Source organism: Leptinotarsa decemlineata, unplaced genomic scaffold (assembly GCF_025532065.1).
Source record: "Leptinotarsa decemlineata unplaced genomic scaffold, Ldec_3_MD MMD2_tig00026336_RagTag_RagTag, whole genome shotgun sequence".
NCBI lineage: Eukaryota > Metazoa > Arthropoda > Insecta > Coleoptera > Chrysomelidae > Leptinotarsa > Leptinotarsa decemlineata.
Genome location: NW_027412692.1, coordinates 6,584,217 through 6,610,624, shown reverse-complemented (window position 1 = coordinate 6,610,624; position 26,408 = coordinate 6,584,217). Strand labels below are relative to the sequence as shown.

General features: G+C 35.0%; 2 protein-coding genes and 1 long non-coding RNA gene across 3 annotated transcripts in view; 2 read left to right on the top strand and 1 right to left on the bottom strand.

Annotated features, from left to right (window-relative positions):
• The first annotated feature begins 1,205 nt into the window (after positions 1-1,205).
• Positions 1,206-8,969, top strand: LOC111502288 (protein THEM6). The gene is made up of 3 exons (XM_023156338.2): positions 1,206-1,482; positions 6,465-6,679; positions 8,573-8,969. Exons 1-3 carry the CDS (start codon positions 1,314-1,316, stop codon positions 8,807-8,809), a joined length of 621 nt encoding a protein of 206 aa, XP_023012106.1. The 5' UTR covers positions 1,206-1,313; the 3' UTR covers positions 8,810-8,969.
• Positions 8,970-13,619: 4,650 nt separating this feature from the next.
• LOC141485797 (uncharacterized) lies at positions 13,620-15,196 on the bottom strand. Its single transcript, XR_012467463.1, has 2 exons — positions 15,010-15,196; positions 13,620-13,884 (listed from the first exon to the last, which is right to left on the bottom strand). It is a non-coding gene; the product is annotated as an uncharacterized lncRNA (long non-coding RNA).
• Positions 15,197-17,004: 1,808 nt separating this feature from the next.
• Tsp5D (Tetraspanin 5D) overlaps positions 17,005-26,408 on the top strand; it is a 56,189-nt gene continuing 46,785 nt past the window's right edge. The window contains exon 1 of the mRNA XM_023156310.2: positions 17,005-17,210. The gene's annotated coding sequence lies outside the window, so the exon portion shown is untranslated. The remainder of the gene's footprint in view (positions 17,211-26,408) is intronic.

The window sequence follows — 26,408 nt, the reverse complement described above, 5'->3', positions numbered from 1 at the left end:
TTGCCAGGTTACCTTTAAATATTTCTTCCAATCGAAGGGAAGTTTATTGAATTGATGAGACATCTATCGGAAATATTGTAACCCTAATAAAAATGGTAAACATTTAAAGGTTGTCGTGAACCGATAAGTGATATTCTGGACTGGACCAGTCCAACTCACAGACAAAGTGAGCCGAATTGTAAAGAGACGCGATAAAAGCACATTATTTTCTTTCAATTTGTTGGTTCAGGAATATTTCATCTAATTTTTGTATAGACAAATGAGTACCCAATACCGATGGGACATTACCTCCCTGAATTGTGATACTAATTCTTTGAATTGAAAATGAATAGGCTCTGTAATCATCGGTTGAGTTCAGCATCCTTTAACAAGATTTAAAGATTTAAAAACACCAAAGGTTTAAACTGCAACAGGGAAGAAACTTTAGAAACTTAACAAAGTTGAGTATTCCCGAAATTTTGATTTTTGTGCAGTCATAGCAGCTGCACCACCGGAATTGAATGTTGCAGCAAGATGTGAAGCTGCAACTGTGTCTACGCAGGTAAAGTTCCAAACCAGAGGTTTCCCAAATTTCCAAGGAGTTTGACTTATCCTGTCTAGATGCTTTCTATCATCTCGAGGGACACCAAAGGGTTCAAGAACTAAAGGAACTTCTGCAGCGGCTAGAGCTCTTTTTGATAGATCATTATTGGGATGATGTCTTGAAAATCTGCCATAACTGAATTTAGAGCTCAGGCCATGCTAACCATTTTTTTTCAGTGGATGTACCTACATTTGCATTTGTGACTAACACAAATTGAAGAACCCAAACGGAGACCTATTGAAATTCTAGAAGATGCATATTGAAACTTAGGACTGTGTGCGCATTAGGCAAAGCCGACCCTCAGATCTACACCGAGATATAATCATCAAGGTCCCTGAAAACACCGAATATAGATCAAAGGCGCCGCCTTAGAGTTCCATTTTTAATTGTTCTTTATTTTGTGTTGTAACTGTATATCTTTTGATGAGTTGGCGAATGAACAAAAATGTTCATTTTGCCTATTTAGACATCTTATGATGGACAAAAATTTATTGACAACGACCTGAAAAATATCATTTAGGTATAGTTTCAAAACTCATCCTGTAAAATACAAAATGCGTATACCTATACCCAACAGAGGTCAAGGCTCCCAACCGGCATTTCTAATTGGATATTTCATATCGTTACCTCCGAAGTCGATAACGTTTTATTAAACAGTTGCTTACTTTCCATACATTGAATATAGTGTTCAATTTCTGGCTTATGATAGCTGAAATATCTATGAAAGATCATGGGTTTGGATAGTCATTGTCTTGTGTGTTACTCTTCGATAGTGACAGGAATTGCGCTACTATACATATTTTTCGATGTAAATTATTTTCTGAGGTGCCTTTTTACCATAGGCTGGGGAAGACTGTTCCAGAAAAATAAAAAACCTGATGAAACGACTGAAGTTTATGGTAGGTACACTTTTCTTTGCTCTCATACACCGATAAAGACTTAGTTATCAATAGATTGCCCCAGAATTGAAAATTGCGATATTGTTAGAGAGCTAATTAAATTTTTACTTTTCAACTTTAACAAAAGAATCATCTAACGCAGAATTTTCATTTTGTTTATTGTTTGAAAACAATTCAATGTTTTACTCATCCATAATGCATATTCATTTAGTCGACTATTTTTGCAGTATTATTGACGTAACAGACATACCTTATATGACTTCGTTTGCAAAGTTAATTGCAATGTAGCAAGTTAGTACAGACGTAAAAAAAATAAAAGTACCTAACAAATAAAATAGGCATGAATCAGATTTCAAAATACGAAGTCAATAACATTATTAGACAACAGAACAACATGACTGAGAAATGAATGGTCATCATTAGTTCACGAAGTTGAACGAAATGAAATGCATGTTGCATTTTCAATAAGTTAACGCTTCAACGGTTTAATTATTTATTGATAAAAATACCAGGTTATCACAAAAAGTAGGTAGTTTTGTGAAAAAAAAATCAGTTGTTATTGAATTTTTTTTGGAAATGTTTCTATCGGTTTGGGAGGATGATACTTCAGATTTCGTGAGAGTATCTAATGAATGAAATCCTTCGATGAGCGAAACATCAGGCTATCACAAAAAATAGTTTTTTTTTTAATCAAGGAATCAAAATATGCTTATAAGTCGTAGGTCTACATGAGAGGCGAGGGATAAGGTGTTTTCACCTGATCCTGGAGCATATTTGTGAAGGATTTGTTACATTTAATTAATTTTTTTTTCAAATTCCACTTTCAAAAAAATTTGTAAATGAAAATTGTGAGTGGAAACTGTTTTGAAATCAGCCATATGAACATAAAATATTATCACGTAAAAACAAAAGTTTTTTTGAAATCATTTACATCTTTAATTCATTCGTGCCACTGCTAATGTAGGTATATCATTATGATAACGAAAGCATTCTTTGCATGCATATATTGAAATTTACATAGAACCTCAACGAGATTTGTGATTTTATCGTAAAGTGAATTGTTTAAGAATTTTTTGAGAAACTGCTCAAAATTGTTAATGACGACCTAATACTCCTAAAACTTTGTATATTATTTATTTCGTCATGGAGTTCTTAATGTCAGTTTAAGTCAGTTCAAGAAAAAAGAAAAAGATCCCTCTACGAACAAGGAAGTACTTTCAGCTATTTTCTTGGCTATTGAAGGCATTTTCGATAATAAGTCTTCAAAATCAATCATGGTAGCGTTGAGGACAAGAGAGATCGCCGTTACAAGCAGCAGCTAGATAGACTGCAACTGTTGGATCTTTGTAATGAAGAGTTACTTCGTCATTTGGACCATATTGGATATGAATTACTGGGTTGAGCAAATGATTTTTAGTCATTCTAGATCAAGGCAAACCCTGGTCCGGCAAAAAAGGGCTTAACATAAGCCTATCAAAATCGACCATACCAGTAGTAGTATCCACTGAGACGACTGAAAGAGAAAACTATAACTTTAATAACTCCAAAGTGAAGAGATACATGGAAGGTTCAATGCCTGGAAGCGAAACTAGATCCAAGAACTGACCTGAAACCGACACCTAGAGAAGATAAAAAGGAAGGCAGAAGCAGCACTAATGCTGACAGTCGAACTAATGAAAGGACGTGGGGGCTGAAATCAAATGAAGACCCATCATAAGGTGTGTGTGAATCATTGTCGGAATAATTTGTGAAACGAAGTCCGCTGTCACACTCGAGCTTTCGAGGTACAGGATCTCTCTTTTCACCGAGGAGGCAAAGTGGTATCTGTATCTGTATCTGTAGAGTAGGGGGGGGGGGTGAGTGTAGACCCACAGCACTCAGGCCACTTGTGACCCATTGTACATCCTCCCGAGGAGTTGTCCTCCTAGGTCATCGTCCATCCTGTCCTTTCCAGGCAGGTGGACAGGTCATTAGGACACATCTCCTTTATATTGGCAGGTGTAGGCCATAACTCGCCGAACACACACTCTCTTTGGCAACCTAGAGGTGTCTCACGGTGGCCTAAGCGAAGGTTTTGGAAGGTGCAGCGACATTACTGTCGTTGCGCGGCTTCTTCAACCTTCTTGGGGCTCCCTCCGTAGAGATGCACAAGTGAGGGAGCTTTTCTGCAGGGGCAGCCGGTTCCTTGCTTATTCAAGGCGGAGCTTTTGGCGCCCGCCGCAGGAAGTGCTCTTGCTGTTGGAGGTGGAGTGGAGGAGGAGGAGGGTGCACTTATAGCTGCTGCCACTCCCGCTTTCTTCACTCTCTTTCTCCGTTTGGCCTCGGCGCCGCAAATGCGCTTACGCATTGGCCTTTGTATTACATCACGAGGTGATCTGCTATGTCCAGCCTCATTCCAAGCGGTAGACTGGGGTGGATATTTCTCTTCATCCCCAGCCACTGCCTTAGATTAGGGTGAGCACTTCTGTCCAGCCTATGGATTGGTTTTTGTTTTTGTTGTTTCTGTTTTTGTGTTTCTTTCATTCATGTGTGTTCCCACGAGTAGCAAGGAAAGAGTTGGACACCTCTGGCAGAGCCAGAGGTAGGCTAATTACAATGAGGTTTCGCCCAGTTCCCCAAGGGGATCGTTCGTAACCGCAATCACCCTGTTGCCATTCAGCTCTCGGAACTTGGGTAGGCTGTTTCCCTCACCCTATTTATTTCTGCCACTGACCAGGAGTCCGGCGACCCCGTCTGTAAGGCCACATTGGCTTCCCGGACAGGGCCTCCAGTCCCCTGGCTGTTCCCCTATCCGCCACCTGGGGACGCGCCCGATAGGTAGTCCAACCCACGGGCAGACATGATGTATTTGTACTCAATGGTGGTTAGACCCATGGTGACCAGTGATGCTTTGTTTTGGTAGCCAAAGATGAAACAAGCTACTGCTATTGACAAATTGAGCAGGGTGCAAAGACTTGATCATTTAGGAATAACTGGAGCATTATTGGATACACTATTGAACCTTTCCCTTTATATTTTGTAATAACCGGGGAGGCAAGAGCGAGTCAGTTCAGACTGGAGAAAATTTACAAAGGGTCATTCTTTGTTTTTCGATAATCAATCCTGTAAAAGTTAACTTCAACCTCGAGTTCAAATCGCAATAGGAATTTCATGTTATAGCAGGGGAGCCCACGATGCAAAATGGGGATTTACTCGAGCGTCAATGAGACATATTAGGTTGCAAAGCTTAGATGATAAGAAGAAAAAAATGTTATATAATATATACCTTTTCATCAGTGGGGGAAGCGGCTATAGATTTTTAAATATGTAAAAAAATACTGTTTCATGGGCATACTCGAGCGCGTCAGATATTGTTAGCATCAATGTCCTACGTATTTGTAATAATATTGGTATGTTAATCTGATCGTTTGCATGATGTGGGTGGTTGTACGTAAGGGTTAAAAGTGAAAAGAAAAAAATTTAATTGAGCGCGTCAGATTTTCTAAGTGCAACAAAAAAGCTATCATTCAATAATCTGACGATTTCCATCTGACGCAAAAAAATTCGCCATTTTCAAATACTCACGCGCGTCAGATTAAGATATATATGGTTCATCTTTATGTTTTAGACGTGCTGTCTCATAATCTGACGATTATCTAGAGGGATTCGCTCAATCAGACATAAACAATATTTTTTTAATTTTTTTTTTTCAATTCATTGAACTTGATTGATTGAAAAGCTCAGGAAATAGCATGCAAATAAAGTAGTGTATGTTTTTTAAGTAGAATACTTGTATTTATAAGAAAATAATTTTTTTTTAAATGCTCAAAAAAATTTAATTTTTTTATTGAATAATTAATGAAGAAAAGAGAAATTAAACTTTCTATGTTTTTTACCACTTTTATTTGTAACTAACGTTACTGCAGTTTCGTCCTCTACGGACATTTTCAAACTTATACAATATATAAATAAGTTAGTTACAAATAAAAGTGGTAAAAAACAGAAAGTTTAATTTCTCTTTTCTTCATTATGATTTCCTACCACGTAGTAACGGCTATATCCATCAATTAATTGATTAATTAATCATCGTCTTCATCTTCTCTGTGATCAGCTGTGATGGCGTCATGGCAACAGAATTCAGAGTGGGGCCGGACGGGACGGAGTAATAGAGAAAAACTGAATAGAGAATAGAGGAATAGAAACTCGGAGATGGAATTATAGGTATCACACAGCTGCACGCAATCAACTTTATTGACGAAGTTTTGTTATTTCGGCTTGCGGAAATCGTCAGATTGTATATTTTTCGTTATCCTTGAATTATTTCCTTCAAAATAAAAAAAAAATCAGCTACGCTCGAGAATGTCGAAATGACGTTAAATTTTTACAACTTTGCTGCCCTCCCCTTTCTTTACGTCACTCTCAAATTGTCAGATTACTGGAATATACACTTTTTAACAGGTAATTAACTCACTCTAGCTTAATCTGACGCGCTCGAGAATTTCTGATAATCAATTTTTTTACTAATCTGATCCTTTATCCCTCACAGGCGGCTGGGGCCCATATTTGGTGGAGGTACTTAACCAGGTACAAGGTATCCCCCTGTATATTAATCTGCCGCGCTTTAATAATTCCTGAAATCCCCGCTTGGGCTCCCCCATCATTACTATGTTTTTCTTATCAATGCTTGTTTTATTCGAACAATAAAGTGCATAGACAGACACATAACTCAACATATTTTATTTCGACAAACACAATACATAACTCAAAAAAGTTCAGAAGAAACATCCACCGAAGGACCTGTAAAACTTAATACAAGGAACAATATTTCTATCGATATTACCTTAAGGTTGAGTTAGATTCGCAATTATTATTCAACTATTGCATGAAGCATATCAATAAGACATCAAACACAAATATTTATTGAAAGTGGAACAAGTAAACAAAATGTTCGTATTCTTTTTTATTGACGATATTTTTTTTAATCTACTTGGATTTTATTGTAGGCATCTGTACTTCTCAAGATTTGGACATCATGTTCAAGCACATGAACAATGCGAGATATGTTAGAGAGCTCGACTTCGCCAGGTTTCATTTTTATGATAGGACTGGATTGTACCAAGAGATAAAAAAGAATAAAGCCCATGTTCTGCAAACTGCGTCCAATGTTCGGTACAGGAGAACTATTCCACTATTCAACACTTATAAAATTACAACTAAGGTAAATGAAGAGAGTGATAAACAAAATTAAATTTGTTTACGAGTTTCAGAAAATGATGTTCGTCAACCGAAACACTGTATACGCTTCCACCACTACGTTATATTTATTGATTTTATTGATTATGTATGCATGAATGTTATTCCACATTAGAAAAAAAAGAACATTATTAACGATTCCCATTCAATGAAAATTTCATTAGTTCGGACTTCTATTGTCTGATATTATATAAAATGATTTGAAATCCCTGAAAGAACTAATGAAAAAGAAGAATTAGAAACATAGCTGAAAATAACATTTATATAATTTCATTAGTTCGGAAGTCCGAACTAATGAAATTCATCATGAAACATTATCAATCACCTTCAAACATACCATTCAATAACTTAACCGATCAATTAAGTACGTGCATATAACATCATTATGTTTTTTATTGATGATTTATGTAATAGTTGATTATTATACATATTACATCAGTTATTGGAAATGATCCGTGTTCCACAATCAAGTTTTTTATGTATTGTAGAGGTAGACTGTGATATACTTACCTGTTGTGGTATTTATCAGTACAGATATTTAATTTTGCGCAGATCATGTATTCTTAGTCTGTATTTCAATTTTACCAGAAGCGAATTGATCAGCAGATCTTACTTGATGTCTGGCTCTAAATCAACTTATCTAAAGGAACAATTTATTCAGACCAATCTTCTCTTACCTATACAGTAGGTATACAGTGAGGTATACAGTAAGTGCATGTATAATTCATACGCCTATATTTTACATTTCTTGATGGACGAGATAATGTCAGTAGTATAAATGGTGAACAATAAAGGTCCCAAAATGGAACTCTGTAAGACTCCTGATGGAATATCAAGAAGTAAGGAGTGATGACCATCAACAACAACTTTTTGAAATCGACCAAGTAAATAAGACCAGATGAGAAATAAGGCAGCACTATCAAAACCATAATATTTGAGTTTCATCCAAATCAGCTCATGATTGATGGTATCGAATGCTTTCGAAAAATCTAGTAGTACCAGAGTGCTAATCATTTCCTTATCAAATCACTCAACAATTGTGTGACAGTAGCAAGAGCTGTAACCGTGCAAAAACCCTGTCTAAAACCACATTCTGAATTCAACTTCAGTACCTGTGTTTATATTAACAAAAATTATACTATTATTGAATCAATATGTGTCATGCTTATGGTCCAAATCGGATTAGATGTTTTTTCGTCTATTCATTGCGCGTAAGAGGTCAGTTGAAAAAATTAAGAGAATTTTCATTCATTTTAAAATAGTTATTTATTCATCAACTTATATTTTGTCCCCTTTAAAGAAGTCCTCCTCAGATATAATGCAATTGTGCTAGCATTTTTCCAATCCTCCAAGCAGTTCTGATCTGCACTTTTTTATATGTCCTCGAGCTCTCCCAGCGATTTGATTTTTATCTCCTCAATCGTCGCAAAACGTCGTTCTTTCATGGAACTCTTCAATCTTGGGAATCCAAGTCGCAGGGTTTCAAATCTGGTGAGTACGGTTGCTTAGGCATGATTACGTTGTTGTTTTTGGACAAAAAAATTCGAAAAAGAAGTGAGCAGGTACATTGTCGTAATGTAAAAGCCATGAATTATTTTTCGGCAATACCAGACGTACCACAGCTTGTACCACTTTCAAACATTATTCTGACTCAGAGTACAATCACCTGATGCCACTATCAACATTTCAAGTGTTTTTGAGCCCTCGATTCCATTTTTCACACAAAATTTGATGCAAATTCTTTGATCCATTTTTTTCGATAGCAGAAACTCGCGGAAAACGCAAAATACTTGCGTGAACATTTGACCTCGTACCTATCTGATCTGTGTTTTCAACTGAAAATCATTTTTATTTTTAGATAGTATCTTGGGACGAGAAAACCCTTTTCCTAGAACAGCAGTTCATCACAACCCACGATGGATTCATTCGAGCTGTCGTTCTCAGTAAACAGACCACTCTCAATTTCAACGTAGCTGAAATTATGGCTAAGCTGACAGGAAAAGACGTTTCCTACAGACCTACCCCTCCCGAAGAGCTACAAGACTGGTTATCATCTATGGAGAAAAGCAGTAACCGAATGAGGAAAAGAGATTAAATGAATATGAATTTTATATTTGACTGAAATGTTATTCAGTGGTGTACATCATTTATAATATTTTGAGGGTATATTAGGCGGCAACGGCCATGAAAACTGTCAATTGTCAATTGTGTTGTTGTGTTGTTTGTTGTTTTCAATATTAATATTTTTCCACAAATATCGTTTATGTTTATTTATGTTAAGAAAACGAAAAAAGTTGAGTTTGATACCGATTAGACAGTCTTTAGAGAGTTCACAAATTTTACCTTGAAAGATCTGATGGAGAACGATAACTGGCCTTGAGAGAAACATAATATTTTCGTGACAACGTTTTATTAATATTCAATTCACCTTCAGGACACTAATATTTTTGTGTTTTAGTATTCAAACTATAAGTACTTCTACGGGAGAGTTATAACTCAAAATCTTCATATCATTATATTTTTGAACATTTACATATTTTGAATAGGACACTTCGTTTACTTTACTTTCATGATGGAAGTTCCTTAATTTCCTGTCGAATAATGTACCTATGTTTGAGTTTCCAATTTTCGAAGTTATTTTTTCCAATACCGCCCTATTCAGAGGTTCTCAATCGAGAGTAGGAGTATTAGATTACTTTCTCGGCACTGGTGCGGTATAATCGAGACACCAGTGTTGTCCTTCTCTCATGAGAATATTGAATCTTTTGTGGAGAATTATAACTATGTATTCTCCACTGTTGGCAGATTCAAGCTATAACAATAAGCATGATGTCGTCCTTCTCTACCATAAATATATAACAATAATAGTCGTGGAGTTTTCAGTTCCGAGTGAAGTGAAAATTGACCGAAATATCGAGATTCAATGTGCCAATATGTTGAAATGGTTGTTTGATTGTAGGAGTCTTAATGAAATGATGTCTTTCCTACTTTCGAATCCTAAAATTATACTAACTTGCCTTGAAACAGACAAATGCAGAAGGTTTTCAAGTTACGAAAACAGTTTCCAGTTTGATACTCTAGACATACAAAATCCATATTTCCGAAAAAAGACGTATAAAGTACATTCCTAAAATTCTGTTACCAAAGAAATACTGAAAGTATAAGCTTTCTACCTTCACAAAGTGAAGTTGAATTACCTGTTTGTTATTTAACCATGAAACAATCTGCAGAGGCTGAATTACATTGCATTGCTTCTCGTCTCTGAATTTCAATGCAGCTTGATTTTCATCTAGGAAAAATATGGGCAACAACAGTCATCAACAACAGGATACAAATTGAAAGGGGTATATTGTGTCATAGTGATACTGATGTATGGAGATCTAGCGGATTGTCTGGCTGCCAGTTTTGCTACTACGGACGCGAACTAGCTTTACACCCCAACAACAAATTAGCCAATAAAGAACTGCAAATCTACTTTGTAGTCATGCTTCTTAAACACGATAAACAACCTAAATACCTAGGGGTTACACTAGACAGAACGTTGAGTTTTAAAGAACATTTGTCGAAAACATCAGCTAAGATCAAAACGCGTAATAACATCCTCCAGAAACTATGCGGTACCTCTTGGGGTGCAGCATAGCTGAATACTGCGCCCGGGTATGGCTTAATAGCGTTCACGTTGGCCTGGTTGGTGTCCTGCTCAGCCACACAATGCGGATTATTACAGATACGATCAAACCAATACCTACTTTCTGGCACACCACGCTTAGCCAAATAGCCCCTGCTCACCTCCGTAGATAGCACGCGCTCTCATCAGGGATTTCATGATCATTAATAATCCTTAACTACCGATCCACTCCGATACCCTCGTCCTCGAAAGAAACCGACTCCGCTCCAGACTCCTCTCTCAGAACTAGTCTCTGCATGATGCTGGTTTTGACATAACTGCCCGCTGGCGAGAAGAATGGGAGGTTAATGCTCCACCTGCCTACCACAACATGCCTTGCATATCTAGCAAACCACATGGATTCGACGTACCCCGCAAAACATGGTCAATGGGGCATATTCGCTGACTCACTTTTTAAATCGGGTAAAAACCCTTCCCCCAGATGCGACTGTGGAGATGATATAAAAACGATCAGCCACATCGTTGAAGACTGCCTACTGAGAGCCTAAACCTGTGATACCTCGGACTTCCGGACAGCGACTAAGGATGCAATTATATATATATATACGTGACTAAGAGATGTAGAAATGGATCACACATGAAATAAAACAATCTAGTCAAATTTCAAAAGACCTTTTTAACCTACAAACATTTTGTCCCGAACTGAAAAACATTTATAAAGTCAGAAAAAAAAGTCACGATAATTTGATAACTAAAACAAAAAAAGGAACATTTTCAAAACAAAATAAAGAATTCAGACAATCCTTCTAGATCTGCATGGCAACTAGTGTCAGAGCTACCTAATAAATCGAAGGCTATTAAATCAGACATAACTATAAACGATAATAACACCATTGTTGACGATCCGAAAGACGTTGCTGAACTTTTCAATAAATTCTATACAGATGCGCCTAAAAAGATATTGAGCAATATAGTCTCCTGTGACAAGGACTTCAATCATTTTCTGCGTAACGTAACGTCACTTCCAAATTCTTTTTTCTGATGCCATATTTTCTTCGGGATCGGATGAGGTACCTATAATTCTATTGAAAAAGAACTTATTGTACCACTTACTTTTATGGTAAATCTCTCATTGTCTTCTGGCGGTTTTCCAGAATTGCTGAAATGTGGTAAAATAATACCTGTGTATAAAGAAACTATCGTCAGTGTCACAGTACCTTCAATTTTTTTCAAAGTATTCGAGTATTGTTTTTTAGAAAAATTAATGTCATTTTGTCATAAATATGATATAATTTCGAGAAACCAACATGGATATTTGAACAAAAAATCTACGAAGGCTGCGGTGTTTTCTTATTATCAAAAAATGAATATATTGAGGCAGAATAATGCCCTGTTGGAATCTTTTGTGACCTCAGCAGGGTATTTGACTGTATCAATCACGACATACTACTAGAAAAGCTGTATAAGTATGGTATTAGAGGCTGTCCTCTAGATTGGATAAAATCATTTATACTCAAACATACACAATATGTAGCCATCAACACTCATTTCTCACAGCAAACTGAAACAAACATTGGTGTCCCTCAGGGGTCCATATCAGGGCCAATTCTGTTTTATATTAATGATTTGGATAAACTCTCTGTAGCTGCATCCCTCACAATGTACGCTGATGATACGTCGTTAATCATATCTGAAAAAATGGACCCTTCCTTACGTGATGAATGCAATGAAGTGTTGACTCCTTTGAATGAATGGTTTTCAGCAAATTACTTGTTTTTAAATACTTCGAAAACGCAAGCACTGAGCATATCCAAATAGAATGTAATGAGTTGTCATTCCAATCAAACGAATTGAGTCCATCGATCTCAACTAGTTCAGATCAAACAATTTTCTTAGGATTACGAATAGATAAAAATCTCAATTGGAAGGCTCACTCACTCACTCTCATTACCTAATCTCAAAGTTGAATTGGATTGCCTTTCAATTTAGACATTTGCGGCATGTACTCAATATTGATCAATTGATACAGCTCTACTATGCACAAGTTGAAAGTAGGCTACAATACGGTGTGATATTTTGGGTTTTATCTACCCTAGCAAAATATATCTTCGTGGCACATAAACGAATGTTACGATCAATGACGGGGCTTTCACAGACTGATTCATGCAAAGATATATTCAAGAAACTGAAAATATTAACATTACCATGTCTAGTCATATCAGAGTTGAGTAAGCTAGTATTCGACAATAATGATGAAATTTATATGAGGAACAAACAAAATCATAGTTTCAATACAAGACAAAAGAATTATTTTTTAATTCCATTCGGAAAATTCAAAATAACTCACCAATCTCCCAGTCATATGGCTCCTAGAATATACAATGCTCTTCCTTCAAATGTGAGAAACTACATGACAAAACAATCATTCAAATATAATTCAAAATTCTTTTGGACAGAACAGTGTTTTTATAATTATATTAGTATTATTGTATTTTAAATGTAAACAAGTGACTTTTTCCATATGGTTTGTAACTGTCTTAAGGAAATAAATGACTATTATTATTATTGTTTGTAAACTTAATGTCCTGTGTCTTTTTATGCTTTCATACAATTATGTTTGTTATGTTAACTTTTGCGATGTGAATAAGCCATACGCTAAATAATTTAGGGAACGAAAAGCTTCCTTTTATAAAAAAGAAAAATAGTCACTCATGGTGATTGCGTTAACCAGAAATGGTGAATTAGGACGAATAATAAACATTCTATCAGCTCCTTACTGGGTATACACAGTTATGCCGAATGCGCTATGAGATCAGTTCGTTCAGACACCAATTCATAGATGGTGAAGTCGATTAGGAATGTACCTATTACTTACATGTTTTATCTTTATGAAACCGATTGAATTTGCTAGCTCATCAATGTGCTACCTATTCTTGTTTTATAAATCACTTTCCTTCAAATTCGAAAAGGTGAATTTAATGTTTTCATCATTTTATCGCTTCGATAGAAATAATCAATATAGCTTTGTTTTTTACCCTTTTTGGGTACCTGCCGATTGAAATAATATTGTTCAGCTGATAACCCTTCTCGATTGATGCTCAATAAATAGAAAAAACATTTTCATTATCAACCACAGAACAAATAAATCCCAGTAACATTTTCTTTGCTATGCGTATCCTTTCAAATATTTCACTCAAATCTTCTATCGAAATTCAAGACACTTTACTTTAGGTAGGGGATAATTTTAATAGATCACAAAAAAAAGAATGAATTCGTAAACTTTCTAATATTTTTATTTTCGCTTGGTAAACAAGTCTACGAAACATTTCATTTTTGATGTTTTATCTATTTTTAGGTTCTGTTGAGAAAAACAGATTCTATTAGAAAAAAATTGTTAACAATGTTTGTTTCTAATTTTGTTATATGAGACTTTCAAGTGATTTTCTTTCATTCTGAAATATCATGGACACAAATAAAAATGAAACACTAGTGAACACATCACTTATCAACGATGATCATAGATCGGAATAGCATCCAAGTAACTGGAAGAAAAAAGTTTATTTATTATTCGTAGAAGAAGGCCGTCCAAAATTATTGTCAACTTAAATTAAGGTCTCTCAGCCTCGAAGAAACTTGATAGTTTCATTATTTTACTTATTCATAAAATATTATTGGCGTTATGATGAGACACAAATACAAAAGTAATTCAATATATGTCGTGACATTGGTTAGAGAATTGAATGTTTTCTGAACGTAAAATAAACCTACTAAAGGGTTTAATTGAGATAGATTAACGAATTTGTATTATCAGTATTTGTTTCCTTATTGTACTTATTTCTTCATTTCATAGATATTTAGACTCTTTGGGTTATTAAAATGATTGAAAATTTTATGATACAAGGTGGACTTGATTAAATATTGCTAGTAGTCTGATATTTCACAGTTTTAGCATGTTGCTTCTTTCAACTTTAGATAATCTGGAATGAGAATTTCATTTAATTTTATTTTACGAGTAGAATAATTTGATAAAAGTAATAAAAAGTAAAAAATAAATAATTACACAGTCATGTCGACGAATGCACTTTTTCGGATTTTCTCACAATTAATAACAAAGGAAAATAAGAAAAACATCAGAAAACGCATTTGAAATTTTCTGATGTCAATATATATATATATATATATATATATATATATATATATATATATATATATATATATATATATATATATATAAAAAGTCATTGATTTCATAGATTTTATACTTCTGAAAATTTTTCAGTATAAACATTCAACCTGTTTTCTCTCCCTCTTTCCTCTCTCCTTCCTTTTTTTTCTTTTCTTTTTTTATGATTTTTCTCTAGTTTAGTTTTTTCCTCCAGTTTAGAACTAAGATCAACAGTACCCTTCCTAAACATGTTTTTTCTACCCTCATTTGTATTTTTTTTCAATTACTTTTTTAGATTGAATAATTATTGTGTTTATATGTAATAAGGAACCAGAAATAAATATTATTATTATTATTATTATTATCATCAGATAATTACATGCATTTTAGTCACCAGGAAAAAGGAATATAGAGGTAAAACTGTGCATGTCTTTGCTATCTATGCACAACTGTGAAAAGTAAGAACGAATATACAAAAAATTAAAATCTACAATGTACCTACATCTGAGGAATCTACTAGTCAAACAAGTGACAAGTTTGTTTACTCAAGTCCAATACCCATATCATAGTCCACTTTGTTTATTTATTCGGTCACGTTTATGTCTTCTTTCCCATGCATCCTTTCATGAAGTTCACTCAAATGTTCTAACCAAATTCAAGGCATTCCACAGGTAGGTGATAATTTTTAACCAAACAAATTAACGTCTAATAAAGTGACATGTCAGTAGCGTAGCAATTTCATTTAGGGGTGGAAAGATTAGAGAGTGTACTATTTCTTCTCTTGTTTTCATTCTGAACAACTATTCTGACGTTTAACTTCTGGTATATGGTATAACAAACTCCTTAACACAGAATGAATAGTCGTTTGTAAATTAATAAACCTGTAAAAATTATTTTTAGAAATGGAAATTTCACTACCTAAAAAAGTCCAAATTGAAAGGGGAGACACTTTTTAGGAGAAAAGTTTTTGGTAAAAAAGCTTTTTGGTTTTGTACTCATCCATCTTTCTTCCGAAGTTTCACACATTTATTTTTCATTTCGTGTAAAAATGTAGAAATAGAATGTCAAAACGACTTTTTCCCAGCAAAGTGTTGATAGATTTAGATGTTAACAAGTGGGAAATGAAAAATCAATGTATACATCATGGAATATATTAATATATTTCTCGATGCCGGTAATTTAATTTTTGTTTTTACTAAACTGAATGACATTTTACTCTTTTTAATTCAATTTGTATGAATGTGGAATTGATTTGGGTCTTTTTTAACCGGCTCTCGATCCCATAGCAGTTTATTAAATGAGTATTTATTATAAATGCGTCATCAATACCTGATACGATAAGACATTTATAATTTTATATAACTTCCTTTTCTCTATGAGTGAAAAGCCAAACAGTCAATTTTCGCGTTCAATTGAAGGGAATTTCTGTTTAGATGATAGCTTACATCCGATATATCGAAGAAAGAAAGCTATATAAACGTGAGTTGAATTCTAAATTTGGCAATTGATGACGCATAACTTTCGTTATAGTACAATTCCACAATAGTAGGCACTAAATTCACAGAAATATTATTGCATTAAAACGAAAACTTTGTTGACAAGGTTGTGATTCTAAATATTTGCCACATATTTTGCCAGGTCATTTGCATGATCAGCAAGAGATTTTGTGTCAGATAAATGATAGATTCATTCTAAAAACTCAGTCATTAGTAGATTTCAACTCCCAAACAGTAGAACAGTAGCTCAACAGTTGAACAAGGCGATCTACTGCAAAAACAGTAGACCTGGCAACACCGAACATTGTGCTCTTATCGTGCAATTTCAAATTCATTTGCAGTGGATTAATTCACAATATTTCACAGTCTAATTCGTCGCTTCGTTGTGAAATATTGAAGATTCTCGCTCGCGGGAATGCAAATAACACTGTGATTGATGTTGATATATTTGCTTCTTTCATGACATAACAATAATTCATGCGCGCACAATCACAAATGACATGTCCTCAATTGTCTTTGCTGCACGCACTATGACAACTGACATAACCTAAGAAAACGAACGTCGTCAATTTATTCAATCTTTAATCATAAATAATCGGTACAGCCGTTTTTGAGTTAGTTATAATATGAATGGTGTAACTAACGCAATTTTGCGATTTTCTTTTATCTATTAGATTCACTTAATAATTAGTGAAATGCTAACTAATTTTATGAAATTAGTCCAAAATGCTAACATGCGCTCACTTTTTAGTGAATTGTGTAGAAGAAGACGTTTTTTTCATTAACAGATTAGGTTTTTCGCAGCAGCAACCACTCCATTTCGATTTCATTACTTTGTCGACTTATACCGAATAAACAAATTGCTGATGCATATGTAAAGACACACAACTTTTGGTATTACCCATTTCTACCTCCATGTTACGCCGCTGCTGCCCGAATAACCGAGCGCTGTGGAGCGGTCGTTTTGAGTGGGACGTTCAAAACATGGAAGCGGATAATTCAAAAGTAAAAACAGTGCGAATTGAACCTCCGTAGAGGCTATCTGTTTGCTATTTTTAACGCTCAAGTTCGCGAAATGATTGTTTACAATCGATTTTTCTATTGAACACGGTTAGTGGGTGGACTTCGCGGAACCGGTCAAGTTATTCAAGAATCCGGAACCATGCGGTTGACAATCTAGTTTCCTAGAAACGGTTCTTTATCGAAGGTAAGAGATTGGATGTCGATTTTTGGATAGGGGGTCCAGGTTAAATTCTACTACTATTCACTATCACCTATTCACGTCACCGAAATGAAGAAAATAGTAATTGAGTCATTTTTATTACAGAGATATCTGTGAATGTTCTTGAGATGAAACACGCTTTCTTTTTTGTCGAATAGAAAATCAATAAAAGAAATTGAGTACAAATGCATAGCCCCAAGAAAAAATAGCTCATTTATTCCTATAATTAGGAAGAGAAACAAACAATCATTATTTATAAATATATGGAGGGTTAAACATGCCTTCTTGAATTCAAGATTTGTAATTTGAATTGAATTTTCACTTGTATGAATCAGAATACTTTAAAATTTCAACTGAATATGTGTGATATTTCAAATTTGAACTATCAAGGATATTTACCATACTTGGGTTGTTTCAATGTCCAAATTCGAAAGTGTAAAGTGTGCGCGTTTCAATTTCATTATATGTCGGATTTGGAATTTTTTTCGCTATAAAATTTTAATATTTTGTTTATATAGATGAGTGGGAAAGTAGGGATTCAAATAAAAGAGTGATGAGTGAAAATACTTCTGAATACTACTTACTCACACATAAATAGGGGTCAATGTTTTTCCAAACCATTCCTCAAAAATATTAGCTTCCATGTTCTTATGATAGTCAACATTGCAGTCCTCAAATTTTATTCCACATAATTTCAAAGAAACAAACTTCAGATGTAGATTCTTATGAAATATACTTTCTGTGTTTCAATATTCAAATGCATCTGAATCTTATTCACTGGCATCTCTTTTTCGCATTTTTCACCATCGCTTTTGGAAAGACTACACAGGAAAGAGTCTGCGTTGTTATCACACTCGTTATTACCTTTGATTATGGTTAAGTTATTGCTATTAGTACTTGTCCAAGGACGACACATTTTAAACAGATAACAAAAATTTCACGTAATTATAACTGTACCAATATCGAATTTCAACACTCAAATCGCGATCAGTTCCTGAACTGGATATTGACAACACGACAGCTCGCATTCTATTCGTCATCGTAACATGACTTCAAAATTTAATTTTATGACTCTTCAGCCAATCATAAAATCATAGTAAAAATCATTCAATACGAACAGCCAATTCTTCAGTCCATGTGGACTAGCTGGTAGCGGCTTCATCTCTTTGTATTGATTTTTTTGGCCTTTGAGGGCGTCGATAGCTTTAAGTGTTCACGATAAAGATTACTTCGACATACTCATAACAGGAAAAATAAATTAAGTTGATGCAAGTGGTACGGGGGATGAAATGTGGTAATTTTTAGTGGTAGAAATTCTTTTTTGTGATTCCCATTGAAACTAAATCTTCTACTGGGAAATATTGAATATAAAAGTTTTAGAAAATATAAAGATATACAACTTTTTTATGAACCATTTTTCGTCCACAAAAATCACTCTTTTTTTTCGATATTTGATTGAAACTTACTGTTTTGTATTTCAAATAAGCTGCAGTTTTATTTTCAAAAGGAATATTCAGTATAACATTTAATTTTGATGTTAAACCTAAACCAATAGTAAATTTTCAGATGAGTGAGTTCTGATGGTGTGTAAGTAATGTAGCATTGCCTTGAAAAAATTCTTTAGAAAATGGGAGTAACTAAAAAAACCACTTGAAGAAACATTTTTAATTTTCCTGCAAATTGTTTCATAGTACCTAATGTTAAGTACTTCTTGAACACCATATGGAAGATATTTCAATGAAAAGACCACCGCTAAAATTGAAAAAAAAAGATTCTAGAATTTTGATATTCTAGATAATACAGTTTTACATGAAAGATGAATAATTTTTGTAGCATGAAATTTGGAATGAATTTTTGAATGAATTTATTTTGTGTAAAAAGTATCACCTGAAGAAAGATCTACCTATTACATACTACTTTAAGAGATCCAGTTTCGGTGGAAATTGTGAAATCAACCAATATAGTGTGTGTTTTGATATAGTATATAAGAAGTCAATTCGAAAGGTATAAAATCTCAATAGTTACCGAACGTCGGCGGTTTCTTTGTATGGCATGGGCGGCGTAGTAAATTCATAAGAGGTCCAATAATTTTTTGTATGTGGGATGTTTTATATGGAATTAACTAGTAAATTGCTCAGCCCCGGTACATTAGATTTTTATTCAGCTGTTCGGATTGACTTCGCACAGACTATACACACAGGATGCTCTTACCTGCTTGGAGCTTAGTTCGCGAGATGGATCTGTTAACACTTCACGGTTGTAGAAACAGAGCCTATCTCCAACGAATGATTCGTATATGCGAATTTGACTGGGAAATATTTACGTTGGAGTCGGAATTGTTAACAGATTTGAAATCTTTGGATCAACAAATAAAATGAAGATATATTTTATGTTAAAATTATTTAACATAAAATATATCTTGTAAGATAAAATTGTAAGAACACTCATTTGTGAAGCAAACAAAATTATTGGGACCTCAAATGGAAAAACATTAATAAATGTGCCAGCAGTAAGTGAAATATCAACTATAAACAAACTAGTTGAAACTAAAATAGTCAAGATAAATGATGAAACATGCGAAAAAATTAAAATCAGGAATAAATTATACTCATTCAGGGAATCACTACTGTTATTTAAGATCTTGACGGAAACAGTATTATAACCCCCGAAAACTCTTATATGCTAACTTTAAACAATCAACATATCATTGCAGCACAAACAAGTAGTTTGAAAACACGTCTCCATATTTCAATATTTCATTTCCATCATTTTCTAAATGTTCTTTGAGTTTTCATATAGAAAAGGAATTCTCACTTCAAACAGACTGTCTGAATCTTTCGAAAATTTCAACACCCTAATTGTTTTATAAAATTATAAAAGATATTCTATGGATGAAAGTAAACTACCTCATATTGATTCAAAAATATGATATAATTTTTCATGTATATGCCTGAAAAAACTTTGTTGAATATATTTTGGAAAAATGTAATAATTCTATAATAGTTCACAAAGTTTCTCTTTGCATTGTTTCCTCATACCTCAAAAGTAATCATTACAAACGTTATATGAATTGCCCATTTTAGAATACAAAAGAATTAAGAGGGGTTAAAATTCACCAGAAATAAATTTACTGTTGGAAAGGTATACTGAAAAATCAATCCCAATCGTTACTTGTTCACTTCTCTATTTGTCCCTTTTCAAAGTGAGTTTTACAATACCCTTAATGAATGAATGAGGATACCGATAAACGCACCCCATCAACTATTCCAATATTCATATAACAAAACTTAATATCTGTTTATACCGGAACCTGCACGTTTTTCTCTTCATTTGTCTGTGTTTAGTTCACCATAATCCTCCATAAATCAAGTGATAACAATGGCTATGTCGCATGAATACCCATTCAAACATTTAGAAAAATTCTCACAGACACTATGAACATCAACAGTATTTCTCCAAGCAAATCCGTAATTTTTATTCAACGACGCACTTTCATTTCGAAACTATCCACCTCCTGCAGCCATTGAGATACATATTTCTTCCATTAGTTTACCAGAATTTAAAAGAGAGCCATCTTTTGAGTCGCAGTTGAATATTGTAAAAGTTACAAAAGTTTTTGTCGGTTTTAATGTCACTTGTTTGTGTATCGAAACAGCCCGAAAGATTATCCAGTCATTTTGCACTAATAGTGTTAATGAACGCACTGTTCAACATTGGTTTGCGAAATTCCGATCCAGAGATTTTAGCCTCGAAGATGAGTCCTGAAGTGATAGACCTACAGGAGGATCCTGGTGGAGATTGACCCATCACAAACGGTGCGTGCGATGGGGAAGAACTGGACGATAGCTCCCATGCGGTTTTTGATGGTTTAAAACCTATTGAAAAGTCCAATAAGCTCAAAAAGTGGGTGCTCCACGAATTGAACGATCGAAGACTGTTTTTCTTTGCTTTTGTGCAACCAAAACGATCTTTTTTTAATCGGATCCACGAAAAGTGGATCATCTACAAAAGCAGACGTTCGGGACACCGATAAGCCACCCAGGCACTTTCCAAAGGCGAAAACCGTTTTTGATATAGGATTCATATTCAAAATTTCAACCCTCACTCTTGCCATTTGTCCAAATGACATTTCTTCATATAGCAAGAGGGTTTTTTCCCAACGCCAAACCGTTATTTTAACACTTCGACACGTGAAGAGATGAAGATTGATCTTCCTCTTGAAGATGATCACTTGGTGATTGAAACACGGTTCGAGGTGTTGAAGAAACGGTTTGGGGTTGGGATTAAACTCCAGTAATATTCATTACTACACCAAAGGTTCCAAACAGTGCATCACTAGCAAGAGGGGTCGAGTGAAACATTAATTGTTTCTCTATTATTTACCTTTTGTTATTTTTGTTGTTTTTTGTTATTTTTTTTAAATTTGATTGATTTGTTACTGAGACGTTCTCAATTGAACCTTTATTCAAGAACAAACTTTACAGTTGCTCCCGTTTTTTCAATTCAGGAAATTTGACAACAAACAATAACAGTGGAACAAGACTACCAAACAATGTTCACCCTATATTAGTATTGAAGTTGTCAGGAATCAGCAGTTACCATTTTCATTCTCAGTTGCAGCTGGTAGTGAAAACGTTCTTAGGCATCTGAAAAATAATTAAAAGAATTACAACGGTGGTAAAGCAGGTGATTTAGCTGACTACCCAGGTAAACCGTTACTAATAATAATAATAATATCTAGATCAATCTGTCAAGATGGTTGTTCTGATTATTGGAGTCCTTGGTGGAATGATGCCCTTTCTACTCTCGAATCTTAAATCCATACCGGCTTCCCGCACTGAGACAGATGCAGAAGGCTGTCATTTTTGGCTCTCTGCGCTTACTCAGGGCACATGATTCTCAGATCCAATGATCGCTTACCCGGGAGTGGTCGTTGGTTGATAATGCTGGCGCGCCCTCCCGAATGTATCGGGGTTTCGGGGGATAGGGCCTGACCAGCGCATACTTCGGTGAAAAAAATAATAATATTTATTTTCCATTTGACTCAGATAACATGTATTGGAATCGTCAAAATACACATACAGCCATTACACAAAACTTACAGTGTGAGCAACACCATTGTTAAAACAACAACAAAATTAAAATAAAATAAAATACAGCACAGACACACTCACATATTAGGAATCGTAAAATTCTTGCAAATTATAAAAACATTTCTCAATCAAATAACTCGTTAACAAGTTACTGAATTCATTGAGATTTGTTATATCTTTTTGACACCTAGGGAGCTTATTGAAAATAGTTAGACCTACCACTGATGGACAATTTAATGTTGTTTTATATTGACGAAACGGAACATGGAGATCACGTTTTTTTCTAGTGTTCACATTATGAATACTTCCATTTGAAGCAAATCCATTCTTGTTTTTAAAAACATAGGTTGACAGTTCAAAAATCTACATACAGGATAGGGTTAAAATTCTGAATTTTCGAAATACATATATCCCTACAAGAAAATGTACTAGGAATTCCTGCTACTATACGAATATTTCTTTTCTGTACAATAAACACATCTGAAGCTAATGTAGAGTTACCCCATATACATATGCCATATCGCAACCTTGACGCAACTTGCGCGTGATATAATGATAATAGTTGTTGTTCTGTCAGAATGCTTCAGAGGTTTCTGAAAAGGTAACACAATGAATTCAATTTGTTCATCACGAGGGTGCAGTGTTTTTTCCACGCTGATCTCACGCTTGGATAAACTACTTCTTGTCATCATCGAAATGTGGAGGTGTACCATCCTACTTAAAGTTTACTTCGTTTCTCCACATGCGAAAGAATTCAACATTTCCTCTAATTTTCATTACATATTTTTGTGTACATTGATGTTAAATGTGGGAGTGATCAGAGAGTAATGTCTGATCACTCCTACTGTCAATTCCTATTCAATTAATGATTCATGTGGATTATGTAAAGCCCATGTTTCGATGTTTGTGTGAAATAATTTTTTAATAAACCTTTTCTCAAACGTGAAGTATCTAATTATATCAACTGATGAGCATTTATATCAACTGATGACCGTTGCATTTATTTTAATTTTGTCTAAGAAAAGTTTCACTACCGTTCCTGCAAATTCCTAAAGGTGCGTTCTACTCCGTGCGGCTCACATGACATTAGTCCAACGACAACAACGTTCTTGTGCTTTTTTGCTCGTAACGTCTGTGATTGGTTGGTTCCACAAGCTACGTGCATTCAGTTAAAGTGACATCGTCTTAGAGGAGTGTCATCGTGGTTTCGTTATTCGTATCGTTAAACTTGTGTGTGTTCATCGTATTCAATAATAAGTTTGACTTTGTGTAGACGTAGAAAATATTTAGTTAAATAATTATTATTGGAAGAGAGGGACGATGACGCAATACTTTGAAACATTTATGTCTGTAAATGAAAAACATGACACAACCTTCTCAAACCGAATAGACGTGATGATGATTCTGTTTGTCTGTAGAGTAGGGAGGGTAAGTGTAAGCCCACAGCACTTAGGCCACATGTGATCTATTGTACATTCTCCCGAGGAGTTGTCCTCCTAGGTCATCGTCCATCCTATCTTTTCCAGGAAGGTGGACAGGTCACTTGGAGACATTTCCTTTATATCGGCAGGTGTAGGCCAAGACTCGCCGAACACACACTCTCTTATTGACGATAACTCCCGGCACTCGCATAGGACATGCCTGACAGTCTCATCTTCCTGTTCACACATCCTGCATAGAGGTGTGTCCACTAGCCCCATATTATGGAGGTATTTCCTTAGTTGACAGTGGCCAGTCAGAAATCCTACTGTTAAGCGTAGATTTTTCCTGGTCATCGCCAGATATTTTTTCGGCGTCAGCTTCCCAGGGTCGTCCGGGGTAATCCTGGCAAGATTGCATCCTTTGGTTCCATTCCATCTCTTTAAGGATTGAGCATGGGTGTAACATTTGGCTAGTTCCGCAATTGTCGAAGTCATCAGGCCGTAGGTGCCACTGAGTCCTAAAATTCTTAGTCCAGCCGCTTCCTTGGCTGTAGAGTCGACAATGCGATTACCTTTACTCCTGTCGTGCTCTTTTACCCACCTCAGGATAATGTTATTATCTAGCGATGCTTTGGCTAAATCTGGGTGGCACTCTAGTACTAGCCCTGAGGTAACACGTTGTCTGTTCAAGGCTAATAGGGCTTGTCTGCTGCGATGACTATATTCACCATTTGCCCGTAGGGCTGTTGAAGATGAACAATTGGCGTTAACGAGAGAAGCGAAACACACTTCAAGTAAAACTGCTCAATATGAATTACAAAAAAAAAATAGTCAACGTGTAAACGTTGAACGATTAACGTGTGAGCTGCACCGATCAAAACGCACATTAAGAGCTGCGTCAGAGAATTGTTGGGGAATATCCATTGCTGACAGCATCAAAAATGTAAGGAGGGTTTGCAAAATCAGCTGAAATATTGTGGGAAGGTCATTTTTCGGTAATTTTATTCCATTGTTGTTGTTTGTTGTAAATTTTCTTCAGAAAAAACTAAAGGAAATGCTGAGTTTCTTCTTGGATAAAACGTTCAACATCCAATTCAACGATAACGAATGAATCAATTTAAAAAAATACAGAGATGATAGAAGGTCAAGAGAGTTTTCAAATAACGTATCAGTCGATCCCTCATGCCACTGAAAAAGATATAGGAGGAGCTTCTGCCCGAAAGTTTGGGATTATCGAATATTTCCATGTTGAGTTGGTCCTGTAAGTTTATTCTCAGTGTTTCCTGAAGCTGGAAAATGAATGTGCCATCCGAAGACTGTTAAGGTTCCTTGAATAGAAACAACAGCTGGAGATAGACTGGCTTTTAATTTCTTTTCACACATTTTCGTTATCACTTTCTACATACAAGTACAATCCATGGACAAAGCATCTAGGTACAGTAAGTAGCAGAAATAACTACATTCATGACAAAGACTACTCAATTTGTTTGTTTTTATTTTTATTATTTTCAATTAAAATATTTCTGTATTTTTCAATACAATATTGAAAAAATGATTTTTGTGAAATTGTTCACCAACATGATATTTCTTTTGTCAAATTTCAAGATAATAATAGTAGAATTGACTTGATTCATTAATTACCGACTTGCAAATATCAGGAAAAATATTCCACATTGGTTCCTTGTTATTTATGAATAGTTATCGAAGTCTAGCAAGGGCGAGAATATATTTTCCACTGTTTCATGATGTTTCCTTTGTCAAAGTTCAACATAATAATACCAGACCTGAATGACTTGATTCAATAGTTACAGACTTGCAAATATCACGAAAATTATTCCACTTATTTGTTCATTGTTATTTATAAATAGTTATCGAAGTCTTGCATGGGCGTGAATACATTTTCCACGGTTTCATCAACACCTCTTATAGGTGATTAAATAGCTAGTCAAATGAAAACATTATGATCTGCTACCTTAGTTGGCGGTTCACTGACTTACTTTCACGACACCCACAAGAAAACCAATTTTAAACCTTACATTACAACAACTTACAACAACTGTGACCAACCTTTTGTTCATCTTCCGCACTCTTGATCTGACACATTTAATCTCTGAGGTGATATCTAATTATATATATAATTTTTTGTTTTCGCCTAGAGTGGAGATAACCTAAATTTTTAACTCGACCCTACAAAATGCTCTTTCCTGAAAAATGTTTCAAAAACAATTTTATTTTCGTATATATCAAAACATCCACACCGTTTTTTTCTCTGATTGAAGAGGTAAGTAATATTTTATATAATCTACATTACTGTGGAAAATATAAAAAAAGACGACTCGTTTAAGGACTTTCAAAGCAATTTCGTTTGAACTGTGCTACACTGCACTCCTCAATAGCGAATTCGTTAGGGGCAAACTTTTTGTGTCAAATTTGGGTGAATATTCACCGGTCGATAGCCGATCGGTTCGACGTGGGTGCTTTATTCACTCACTCAAATCGACCGCCGTGTTGGTCGGTAGTTCAAGCCCCAGGCTGAAAGATCCATTTTCACTTGCTATCGTCCAATCCGTGTCAGGAGTCACACTTCAAAAGGTAGGACCTCATTAGTCCTTAGCTCACAAAAGTTTCGACTTCTGAGGGTTATCGTTCGTAGGGGTGCGACAGCTGGT